The sequence below is a fragment of the Miniopterus schreibersii genome, assembly GCF_964146895.1.
Source record: "Miniopterus schreibersii genome assembly, chromosome: 16".
NCBI classification, from domain to species: domain Eukaryota; kingdom Metazoa; phylum Chordata; class Mammalia; order Chiroptera; family Miniopteridae; genus Miniopterus; species Miniopterus schreibersii.
This window is the reverse complement of record NC_138116.1, coordinates 43,466,858-43,480,094: the sequence shown is the minus strand read 5'-3', so window position 1 is coordinate 43,480,094 and position 13,237 is coordinate 43,466,858. Positions and strand designations below refer to the sequence as shown.

Sequence of the window (13,237 nt, the reverse complement as noted above, 5' to 3'; positions counted from 1 at the left end):
CAAGCCGACAGCTACAAAACGCCGCTTCCTGCTTGTCACTGGACTGGGGTCACATCTGCTTTTTATGTCCATCAGGTCTTACAGGAGTGATAAAGGCAGGTCACATTACAACAGGTATCACTTTCTCACTAACATTTTTTCTAACAATTTGTGTTGAACTCAACAACATAAGGATGGATATTCAACTAATCCCTTGACTTATAAAAGCCTGCCAGGAAATTGTATTTTGTGAGTACACTGCACATAGCCTAGAACACAGTGGGCAATGTCAGATGAATCCAATTCTAATTCAAAAATAAGGATCGACTTTAGATCACATATTAAATCTGGCAAATATTTCAGGTCACATTCTGTTTCTGTGTCCCACGGCAGGTGGGCCAGAAAAATGTAATGGAGTCTCAAAGCTGCCATTCTTCTGAGAAGGACCCTGCAACTACTGACATCTCTAGCTTAGAAGTTCAAAATGCATATACAGAAATGACTGGAGAGTATCTTAACTGAAAGCACACTTTAAACAGCCTAGAGCTTCACAGAAATTGTTATTCCAAAGCATGCACAGGCAGCAAGAGTCACCCAAAAACCACACTTTTATTCTGTGACCTTTATGGCTTTTCTGTGATTTAGAGATTGAAGCAAAGAGAAACAAACGGAAATATTTTGTTAAAAGAACAAAATGAATTAGTCACACAACATACACCTCATAAAATTTCAGGTCTATGCCATACACGCCAAACACAGGTCAAGTCCAGTGGTGGCTCATGTTCTGGGTTTTTGTAAAGCAAATGGAAATATTTGGAAGAGTCAACAATTTTAATAGAAGAGCTATAAATGCCCTGAAAGCAGAAAGTTGACACAATTTTAAATATAATTCATATATATATTTAAAATCAAACACAATTAAATAGAATATGGTTTAAGTACATGAATACTCAGCTCTAGAATAACAGAGGTGGTACATGGTACCAAAAACTTATACACAGCCTTCCTGCTTCTTCTGACGCTGAACAGTGTGCCTCTCTCTATACAATCAAATATTGCAAAGGAATAAACTCTCTATTCATTCAAGATTTCTCAAGGACAGAGGTGATTAATAATTATATATATTTAAATATATATATATATTTTTGCAAAGTCTGAGCAAAAGCAGTCCCACCTAAGAACACTCCCTCACCTCAAGAAGTCACATGTGGGGAGCAGTGGTGTCCGCTGGCCAGTGTGGCAGCCCTGCTGATGGCAGCGCAGTGCACCCCAGGAGTCCACTGAGCAGAAGTGCAGCGAGGAGTCTCTTACTGTCCTAAAGACAGGAAGGAAAAGGCCAACCACTGCACACGTTCCAGCTCAGAGCTAAGAAAGGGGAGGCAATTAAAACTGAGTGCATCTCCTCCCCCCACCCCCTGCCTTCTCACCTTCTTCAAAAAACATCATACAACCTGGGAATAAACATTGTTCAAGGTACCACAGGGGAACACTGGAGTGATCGCTATGTATTCTGAAAGGAAGTTAAAGGACCCAGAGCATAGCATCCCAAGGAGCAAGTTCCAATGCTCCAAGGACAGGAAACCCACCCTTTGGTTAGCAGGGGAAAGACCAGCTTCAAGTACACTGCACCTCAGGAGCCATTAAAATGTGAAAATTGTATACTGTCCCCAAAAGGAAGGACAATGCCACTCAGACTTGACCTGTGACATATCTGCTTCCTTCTAAATTAATGCCCTGTGGAGGCAGACTGCATAGAGCCTTCACCCTGTGCCACTGAGGAAAAGCCACCTGCCGGCACCGCGCTGCCTAGCTCGTGGGGGGCTGACTCCCGTGGTCTCAAGAGGCCAAAGCAAAGCACCTCTGGTACCCGCTTCCTGATGCTGTGAAGGGTGGTTACCACTGCAGACCTGCCTGCCACAGCATGCGGTCCTGTCTATTCCAGTGGGCTAAAACTCTCTCATAAATGGGTTATTGCCGTTGGAAAACTAATTTTCTAGTAATGTAAACAATACCACTGTCTCTTTATGACTGTCGCTGTGAACATCACGTGCAGCAAACGTCTACATGTCACTCTGTGGATGGTGGAAGTCCAGGATTGTCGCCACACTTTGTGGGGATACACCAGAGGAAAGAAGTACAGGGCTCTGTGTTCACTGGCTGTGTGAAGAGTCCAATCAAAGGGAAAATACTCTCTTATTTTTCAAAAGCAGGTTTCCTTTATCTTGGGTGTTGCATCATAGCTGAAAAAAGACAAAGAAAAAGGTCAGGTACACGCCTATCACCAGTGACACGTTATGTTCCAGACCAAGGAGGAAGGGAGCCGACACTTAGTGCATGTTTACTAAATACCAGCGCTGACTACAGCGTGAGGTAAAATACTACAATTATCTTTATTTACAAATGTGTGAATGGAAGCTTAAAGAGGTCAAGCAACTCACCCTGAGGTTACGTAAGAAGGACTGACACCCAGAATTGCTTTTCTTTCCATTTTAGCAATAGATACTAAGACAAAACATCTACTTTCTGACAGAGTAATTTTGCTTCTAGGAATTAACCCAACAGCACACTCCTAAGAGAGGGCAAAGACTTACATACACAGATGTTCATTAAAATATTGTTTGTAACAGAGAAAAACCTCAAACCTAAATGCCCATCCACAGAGGATTCATTAAGTGAAGAAAGAGCCATGATATGAAAGTCAACTGCCGTAGAAGGAGAAATGGCCAAGCCTGTGAGGCTGCGTCTCTGTTCACTGGCAGGACTGGGAAGGAGACAAAGACCACAGAAGACATGGTCCTTGTTATTTGTGAGACGGGACATACACACATGAAACAACTCAGTAATGCTGTGAGGCAGTTTATGTTAAATGTCAAGTACTCTACAGGCAAATGCAGAATAGCAGATGCAAAGCAGAGAGGGAGCAACACAGGATAAGAAGCTGACCATTCCTTATGGATGTAGGACTTCCCGCATTCATAAAATCATGGAATGAGAATTAGAAGGGGATCTTACGAGATTTTCTTGTCTGGTTTCTCTGAACTACTGGTGAGAAAATAAGAGACAGGAGAGGAAAACTAATTTGCAAAAGGTCACACATACTGACTAAAAATGGACTAACCTAGTTCGGCTGGCTTAGAGCTTTTTCCACACTAGTACACTGCTGATCCCTAAAGGACATGCAAGACAGATGTCTTGGCCAGCCAAAGAGGAGGCCTAGCAGGCTTAAAAACCAAAATATTGCAAAATATATCTGTATATCTTAAAAATGAAAAGCACATGATAATAAAATCTGAATATACCTCGAATGAAAAGCCTAATTTTATACATCTGTTTTTCAAAATGGTTTCTTCTTTTTTTAAAAAAAAAAACATATCTTTATTGATTTCAGAGACAGGAAAGGAGAGGGAGAGAGAGAGATAGAAACATCAATGATGAGAGAGCCAATGATCGAACCCACAACCCGGGCCTGTGCCCTGACCAGGAATCGAACCCGGATCCCAGGTCGACGCTGAACCACTGAGCCACGCCCGGCCGGGCTCTTCTTTTTTTTTTAAATACAGTGGAACCTCATTCTGGAAGGCTGTTCAAGAAGAGATTTGTTTGAAAACCAAATCATTTTTTCTCATTAGAAATAATGTAAGTTGAATTAATTTGTTCCAGACTCACAAATGATTCCGTTTTAACCTTTCTTATATACAGTACATGTCTAATGTACTGTTTAATCTATGAACAAACACTTCTTTTCTTAAATTTATTGAACTACTCCCTACTAGCCTTAAACTAATCACTTTCAGCACTTGTTTTGGGGGGGTGTCTTTCAGGAGGTCAGCAGGTGACTTCTTCTCTTGCTGTCACCAGTTAACTGTTTTTCTTTACCCAAATCAACAAGTTTTTCTACTCTTAATTGCCTGTGATCATTGTTTCTTTCACACCCTTAGCAACATTGCACTCTTGATGGCCTCTTTATGTTTTAAAATTGTGCTAATGGGCATTTCACCAGCAACAAAAGTAAAAAAACACAAAAATATTCACATCACAATTTCCTGAGATGTTAGTAGTAAACCGACTCAAACCGGCACATTCTCTCCGTTGTGGCCTGAGAGCCGCTTCCTGTCGTGCTGATGTATCAGCATGAAAAGGTTGTCAGGTGAATAACCGAAGCTTGTTCAACAACTGACATATTTTTTCCATATGAACAAGCTGATCAAGGACCGAACTGTTCGAGATGGGAGACGTTTGAGAATTGAGGTTTGACTGTATTTTTATTGACTTTTAGAGAGAAAGGAAGGGAGAAGGAGAGAGAGAAACATCGATATGAGAGTGAAACATTGATCAGCTGCCTCCTGCACACCCCCCACTGGAGATCGAGCCTGCAACCTGGGCACGTGTCCAGATCGGGGAATCTAACCAGAACCTTTCAGTGCAGGGAGGACTCCAAATCAACTGGGCGACACTGGCCAGGGCCCAAAATAGTTTCTAAAAAACATCTTCATATTCTTAAACATTTGACCACCAACATGATTATGGGGAATCACAAAAATAATTACCTTGCACTTCTTAATACACTTTTATCTTGCTCTTTGCTATTTTAGGTTTGAATGAGCCAATGAAGTTAAATATAGATAATTATTACCCTTACATAGAAAAGAAAATAGAGTCTGCAAACTTGAACAGAGCTTTGGCAAGAATTAGCTCAGTGAAAAGATCAAAATTAAACCAAACTCTGTATATCAAATGTCATTGAAAAATTTAAAAAAAAAAATTAGCTTGGCTGGCATGGCTTAGCAGTTAGACACCGACCTATGACCCAAGAGATCAAAGTTCGATTCCCAGTCAGGGCGCATGCCTGGGTTTCGGGCTTGATCCCCAGCAGGGGGCGTGCAGGAGGCAGCCAATCAATGACTCTCGTCATTAATGTTTCTCTTTCTCCCCCTTCCTCTCTCTGAAATCAATAAAATATATTAAAAAAAAAAAATTAAACCAAGCTCTGCTAATGACAGTTTTTAGAGTGAAAACTTGGTTAGAAAGTTAACAAGGAAATGGTGGTATTGGACCTAAATCTAAATTCAAGCCCTCCAAACTACAGAGGTACACCATATAGGATGTTATTTGAACATATTTAACTCTGACTCCTAATTTCTGGCTAATGGAAATGGTACAGGAATTTAATGACTTCACAAAAAATATGAACAGAAATTCTCCTATTGTATTAAGTCTTTGTGAATCAACTCAAGTTAGAGAAAGTAAAACAGTTGAAGGCTGAACTGAAGAAAAGGCTGGGAGGGGGCTAAGTGGCTGTCTTCAGTTTCCTAAAGGTTGTTTATGTGGCTCTTGTGGGCACAATTAGAACTAGCTGGTGCAGCTACAGAGAAACAGAGTATTAGCTTGTGGCAAGTCAGAATTCCCTAATCACACCCATTCCATTCACTCCTTAAAATAGCACTATTCAAAACAGCAACACACAAATTCACATGAATGAAAATATTGACAGAAGAGGAAACAACAAAATTTCAGAAGCTGGAAGCAAATGGATGAGTGGTAAAGTAAAAAAAGGTGACAAGCAACCTGATTTACAGTGCAGAGTCCATCAAAGCCTGGGGATGGGTGTCTCCATACCTATGGTAAAGGGAGTAGGGGTGGATGCAAACATAGGGATGTCTTAAAAGCCTGTTTTTAGAAATTAATGATCTACGGTTATTGTTCTGCGATTTTGATCAGCCCCAAAACCACCCCAAGCAGAATAATCTGAGACTGCTTCTCTGAGCAGATTAAAGTTTAGGGTTCTATACTAGGTATGACCAAGGACAGGGGCGCTACACTGAAAAGAGAGAGATTAAGAGGTTGTGGTATATACAGTGAACACTGCAACTCCTTTAGCTTTTGCCCATGTGGCTCCTTGAACACTGGCAGCTTGGTCTCTGTCCTCTAGGCAGGAGACTGGTGGTTTCTCTGGGGAATGTGATCAGTCCAATAATAAAGAACTTAGTTCCCTAAGGAAATCTGGCTAGTTTATGTTTTACTTTTTAAGAAACTGCCAAATGGTTTTTCAAAGTGGCTGAAGCATTTTATATTCCCACCAGTAGTGTATTAAAGTTCAAACTGCTTTACATCTTTGCAAACACACAGTACTGTCAGTCTTTTTAACTTTAGCCATTCTATTGGGTATGTGGTTGTATATCATTGTGACTTTACTTTGCATTTCTCTAATGACTAATAATATTGAGCTCTTTGCATGTGAATATTTGCCATATCTTTTGACCATTTAAAAAACATCAGATTGTTGCTCTTCTTAATAAGTTTAAGAGTTCTTTATATATTCTGGATACAACTCCTTTATCAGAAAGGTGTTCTGCAAATATCTTCTCTCAGTCCTTAATTTCCCTTTCCATTTTCTTCAGTCTTCTGAAAAGCAGTTTTTACTTTTGATGGAGTTCAGTTTATCAGTTTTTCTCTTTTATGCCTCATGCTTTGTGTGAACTAAGAAACCTTGCCTAACCCAAAACCACAAAGATTTTCTCCTACACGTTTTATAGTTTTAGCTCTTACATTTAGGTCTAGGATCCATCTGGGGTTGACTTCGTATGTGCTGTGAGGAACAAGACTCATTCCCCCCACCCCACATATGTATCTAGCTGTTCCCATTCTATACACGAAAAAGGCTAAATTTTTCCCATTGAACTACCTTGGCACATCCAGGGTGGGCAAAAGTAGGTTTACAGCTGTTCATATAAAAAATACAATAATTAATAATAAAATAATAGACTGTGTTTCATGTACTCACAACTGTGAACCTACTTTCGCCCCACCCTGTATATCAGAAATCAATTGACTTCATCCATTTATTTGGGTCTGCTTGGGCACTCTCTATTTGTTCAACAATCTTTATGTCTACCCCTATGGAATATTACCCTGCCTTCATCATGTAGCTTTACAGTAAGTGTGAAGCCAAGCAGTGTTAGTCTTACCATTTTGTGCCTTTTGTTCCCACAATTTTTTTTTGTTATTTTAGTTCATTTACATCTCTCAGTAAATATTATAATCATCTTGTCAATTTCTACAAAAAAAGGCCTGCTAGAATTTTTATTGTGTTTGTATTGAATCTACCAGTAATCTTGAATAATGTACAACATGGTAACTATAGTTAATAATACTATAGGAAACTATAATAAAACTCTGAAAGTTGCTAAGAGAGATCTTCAAAACTCTCTTACCAAAAAATGTAACTGTGTATGGTGATGATATTAAGTAGACTTGTGATCATTTCCCAATGCATACAAATATTGAATCAATATGCTGTATACCTGAAACTAATATAATATGTCTACTATATCTCAATCATCATCATCATGGGGAGAAATAACACCTTAACATTCTTTTCATTCACAAACATGATTTATTTCTGTTTTTATATTTAAATCTTTAATTCTGCTCAGTTGTTCTATAGCTTATACTGTACAACTCTTGCAAATATTTTGTTAAATATACTCCTAAGAATTTTATGGTTTTCAATGATATTGTAGGTTGTATTGCTTTTATTTATTTTTATTTTATTTATATATATATATATATATTTGTTATCCTCACCTGAGGATATTTTTTCATTGCTTTTCGGGGCGGGGGGGATAGAAAGAGAAAGAGAGAGAAGAGAGGAGAGAGAGAATGAGAAACATCGATGTGAGAGAGACACATTAATTGGCTGCCTTCTGCATGTGTCCTGACTAGGGCTGGGGATCCAGCCTTCAACCGAGGTACGTGCCCTTGGCTGGAATCGAATCCAGGACCCTCCAGTCTGCAGGCCGACATTCTAACCACTGAGCCAAGCTGGCCAGGGCTGTTTTCTTATATTTTGTTAAGGATTTTACATGTATGTTCATAAGGTATACTAGTCTATAGTTTTCTTGTAATGTCTTTGTCTGATGTTTGATGTTATGGTAATACTGGCTTCATTAAATGTATTGAAAAATATTACCTCTTTAATTTTCCGGAAGTATGTCTGGAATTGGTATTATTTCTTTTTTAAATTCTACCTGGGTCTAGAGTTTTCTTTGTGGGAAGGTTTTTAACTACAAATTCAATTCCTCTTATCCCTTGCCCCACAAGTTTACCGATATAACTGACATAATATTGTGTAAGTTTAAGGTGTATAACATTATTTGATACACATACATATTGCAAAATGATTACCACAATAAGATTAGTTAATATATCATCCCACATAATTATTTTTTAAAATAGTGAGAATATTTAAGATCTATTCTATTAGCAACTTTCAAGTATATAATACAAAATTGTTGACCATGGTGAGCATTAGACCCCCAGAACTAATTCCTCTTATAACTGGAAGGCTGTACCCTTCGACCAATAATTCCCCATTTCCCCCAACTCCCAGCACCTGATAATCTCCATTCCACTCTCTGTTTCTATGAGTTCAACTTTTTTAGATTCCACATATAAATGAAGTCACACAGCATTTCTTTCTCTTTTGACTTGTTTCACTTAGCATGATGTCCTCAACATCCATCCACGTTGTAACAAATGGCAAGATTTCATTCTTTTATATGGCTGAATAATACACCATCACACACACACACACACACACACACACACACACACACTCTCTCTCTCTCTCTCTCTCTCTCTCTCTCTCTCTCTCTCTCTCTCTCTTTTGATCCATTTAACTGTTGATGAACACTTAGGTGATTTCCATGTCTTGGCTATTGTGAATAATGCTGAAATGAACATGGAGGTGGCAGATTATCTCTTCAAGGTAGTAATTTCATTTCCTTCACATATATACCTAGAGGTGGGATTGCTGGATCATGTGGTCATTACATTTTTAATTCTTTGAGGAACCTCCATACTGTTTTCCAAATAGCTGCACCAATTGACATTCCCACAAACAGTGAACAAGGGTTTCCTTTCTTCTACATCTTCACCAACACTTATCTCATGTCTTCTTTATAAGATGTAAGATAATATCTCATTGTGGTTGTAATTTGCACTTTCCTGATGACTAGCGATATTTAGCACATTTCATGTACCTGTTTGCCATGTGCCTGTCTTCTTTGGAAACTGTCTATTTAGGTCCTTTGGTAATTTTTTAATCAGAATATTTGGGGCTTTTTTGGGGCTACTGAGTTGTTTAAGTTCCATACATATTTTTGGATATTAACCCCTGAAACTCACCATTATTCAGGTTATCTATTTCTTCTTGAGTGAGCTTTATTTTTGCTTTCAAGGAATTTCTCCATTTCAGCCAAGCTGTTGAATTTATTAGCATGAAGTTGTTCATAATATTCCCCTATTATCATTTTAATAACTGTAGGATCTATAGTGATGTCCCCTCTTTCAATCCTGGGACTGGTAATTCATACTAATCTCTTCTCCACCTACTCAGTCTGGCTAGAGGTTTATCAATTCAACTGATGTTTTCAAAGAGCCAGGTTTTGATTTTTCTCTATTGCCTGTGTTATTTTTTATGTAATTGACATTCACTTTTATCTTTATTATTTCCTTCTTTCTGCTTTATTTGAGTTTAATTTACTCATTTCCTAGCTTCCTAGCTTCTTTAAATAGACAGAGACCTTTCTTCTTGTCTAATAAATTTAACGCTATAAATTTCCCTCTGAGAACTGCTTTAGCAGTACCCCCAAAATACTATGTTTTATTTTCATTTTAATTCAGTCAAAATATTTTCCAACTTCCCTTTTGATTTCTACTTTGACTAATGAATTACCTTAGAAACATGATGCTTAATTTACAAATATTTGGGGAATTTACCACATATCTTTCCATTATTGATTTCCTGTTTAATTCCTTTGTGATCCAAGAACAACTGTACGATTTAAATTCTTTAAAATTATTGAAACTTGTTTTATGGCCCAGAATATGGTATATCTTGGTGAATGTACATGCCAAAAGAATGTATATTCTATTGTTGCTGGATCCATTGTTTTACAAATGCCATCTAGGTTCTTGAGGAACTGACCTTTTTATCAGATAAAATGTCCTTCTCTGTGCATGTAATATTCCTTGTTTTTTAAAGTTTACTCTGATTTGTAGTAATATAGCTATTATAGTTTTTTTTTTTTTTTAATTATGTTTTTATTGATCTCAGAGAGAGAGGAAGGGAGGCAGAGAGAGACCAAGAGGGAAATATCCATCAGTTGTCTCCCTTATGCACCCCGATGGGGATTGAACCTGCAACCTGGGGATGAGCACTGACCAGCAACTGAACCGACGACCCTTCAGTGTACCGAACAATGTTCAACCAACTGAGCCACACCAGCCAGAGCACAGCTTACTTTTGATAGTGTCTGCATGGTATATCTTTCCCATCCTTTTATTTTTAACCTGTGCCTTTAAATTTAGTGTGTTTCTTATAGTAAAAGTTGACACTTGAATGATGCTGGGGTTAGCGGCCACAACTGCCTGTGCAGTTGAAAATCAGCATATAACTTACTTAAGTCAGCCTTCCACATACACGGATTCCCAACTGCCAGCTGATGCTTGAACAACATAGGTCAATGGAAAAGCAACTGCAGTCAATGGAAAAGATTTCGTGTATAAGTGGACCTATGTAGTTCAAACCTGTGTTGTTAAGGAATGAACTGTATATACCTGGGTTCTGCCTTATTATCCAATCTGACAGTCTCTGTTTCAACGAGACTATTTAAATCACTTATGTTTAATGTAATTATTAATATGATTTGGTTTAAATCTACCATTTTGCTATCTGTCCTCTATTTGTCCTATTGATTTTTTCTTCCCTTTCTCCTTTATCCTGAGTTCTTTTGTATTCAGTATTTTTTAGAGTTTGTTTTCTACAGATTGTGTTTTCTCCTGAATATGGGTCAAGTTTTTCTGCTTCCTTGCCTGCCTGGTAATTTTTGATGTGATGTCAGACATTGCATTTTTACACTGTGAAGTGCTGAATTTTGTTTTTTGTTTAAGAAGGGCTGGCCTTTGTTCTGGCACGCAGTTGTTTACTTACAGAGCAGTGTGATCCTTCCAAAAACTGCTTTTAAACTTGGTTAAGGTGCTTTATTCTAGGGCTAATTTAGCTGCAGTAGTAATGCATGTTTCTGAGGACACTACCCAATGCCTTATGTATTACAGTATCTGTTCACAGTGGCAACTAGAAACATCAACTATTCCTAGCCCCATGGTCCAGGAATTGTTCAGCCTACTAATTTCTGGTATTCTTACCCTGGCCATAGACATTTTCACCCAACACATATACTCAACTGAGGACTTGAAGAGATCTCTCTACATCTGAAGCTTTCTTTCTGTGTAGCTCCTTTTCTGGTACTCTGTTCTATGACTTCTAGCCATCTTGGCTTGGGCTCTCCAAACTTCAATTTCTGACTCCTCAATTCAGCAAGACTATGAACTCTATTAGGTTTTCTTTTATCTGCACTTTGGAAATTAAATGCTCCTGAGTAGGGAGCTATCGATGTTATCCTTTAAGGATTATAGCCCTCTACTGCCTGTTGCCCAATCTCTGGGAATAGTTGTTTCTTTCAGTCTGTCAGTTTCCTAGTTGTTTATGATGAGAGGGTAATTCCCATAATAGTTAATCCTTCAAAGGCAGAAGCAGAAGCTCTCTTATGTCTTTTTTTTTAATACACAGTATCTGGAATCTAATTCTTTTCCGTTTTAAACAAGCTATATCAGAACAGAAGTCATCCTTACCTTTGTAGACTTCTCTAACGGTTGATCATGTTGCGCCTGCTGCATAACATCACTAACTATCATTTTAGCAATTTTCCAAGCTAGCTCTTCTTGGGCCTAAAAGAAGTAATTGAAACTGTTGAAAACAGTTATCCATTAGAAGAATCAAGACATACATTTCAGTGCTCTAAACACAACTGTATATGCATATCATTTCTACCTATTTAGATAATAAGCACATTGCCATGTATGAGAGAACCTGGGCTATGATCTATTAACATGCTAGTAACTATCTTCCAAAGTTAGCTACTGGGTACCCAACATCACACAATTTTCACATTAGCTGGTCAAAACAAAACATTTTTCTTTTTCTACTCCCATCTCTCAATGTACTTTACTATTCAAAAAGGAAGCCTCCACTTCTGAAGGTAAAAATGACAGTGTTTTGTTTCTGCACTGATTACTGATGTCTGCTGTTTGATGGAAACTGAATACATCGTTATTTTTCAGTGGCTAGAATCTGGGCTGAAGACACCTCCACGGCCTCCACCAGGCAATTATTAGATGTTAAGAAGGGCCCACCCTTTCTTGTTACATCCTGGGTAAGGGAGTAATGATGTGCCATGCTGCTTCAACATGGCCACTAAAGAAAGAGGAATCTTGAAACCTTAGTTATACAAGGTTCCACTTACAAACAGGAATCTCTTTACACTAAAAGCAGAATTTACCTCATCAGAATTTCCTTGCACCCATTTCTTCATAGCTTGTGAGAACATGGATCCTAGTAAACAAAGCCAAAGTTGAATGCAGATTTCATGCATAATTTTACATTAAAAATGCTCTTACAAGCTACTTCCAGATATGGACATTCTTTTTTTTGTACAATCTCTAAAACATTAAGGAATATTACTATCAACAGAAAGTGATTATGTGTCTCCATAATAGAGTATTTAACTGGCAAACATCATGCTTTGAAAAACCTTTCAAAAGCTGTTTTGAGTTCTACATTTTTCTTCTACTTTGATAAAAGAAACTTTCACCTAGTGTTAGATTTGCAGCAAACTAAAAGAGCAAAAACAAAATCATGACCTGGGCTTAATTTTGGGTAAGAATCTAGGAGATATCAATCTACTTGTTATATAACCAAATCTTCCAGAGCAAGTATTATACAAAAGGGCTTCAAGTGTAGATTACACTGCTACATGCTATATAAATTAGATGCATAAGAGCAGAGTTATAAATAGCTATACTCTGTCCAAGCCACGGTGCATCTCAACTTCCTAGCAGACACACAAGCCTATTTACAACTGTATCAGATGCTGAAAAATGACTAAGGCAGTAGGCTAGCCTCTATTTCCGTGAATGAAATACACAGATTATCCTTTCATTAATACAAATAGGTTTAAGTCTTAACTGCCTTAAACCAAGTGGTTGGTAGTTTATTTTTTAGGCAAGGTCCTGATTAATTCAAGTACTGGGATAGAACTAAACACAACTCATGAAAAATATAAAACCTGATCCTTTGCCCTTTAATGATTTTTATTTCTAGCTATAAGTTTGAATACTGGTCTAGTTAAATTTTATG

At 37.9% G+C, this 13,237-nt stretch overlaps 1 protein-coding gene across 1 annotated transcript in view; it reads right to left on the bottom strand.

The window, feature by feature from the left end:
- Positions 1-2,131: 2,131 nt before the first annotated feature.
- AKAP10 (A-kinase anchoring protein 10) overlaps positions 2,132-13,237 on the bottom strand; it is a 79,320-nt gene continuing 68,214 nt past the window's right edge. The window contains exons 13-15 of the mRNA XM_081162688.1: positions 12,381-12,433; positions 11,674-11,769; positions 2,132-2,219 (exon numbers count right to left, since the gene is read on the bottom strand). Coding sequence (XP_081018814.1) covers positions 2,214-2,219; positions 11,674-11,769; positions 12,381-12,433 — 155 coding nt within the window. The 3' untranslated portion in view covers positions 2,132-2,213. The remainder of the gene's footprint in view (positions 2,220-11,673; positions 11,770-12,380; positions 12,434-13,237) is intronic.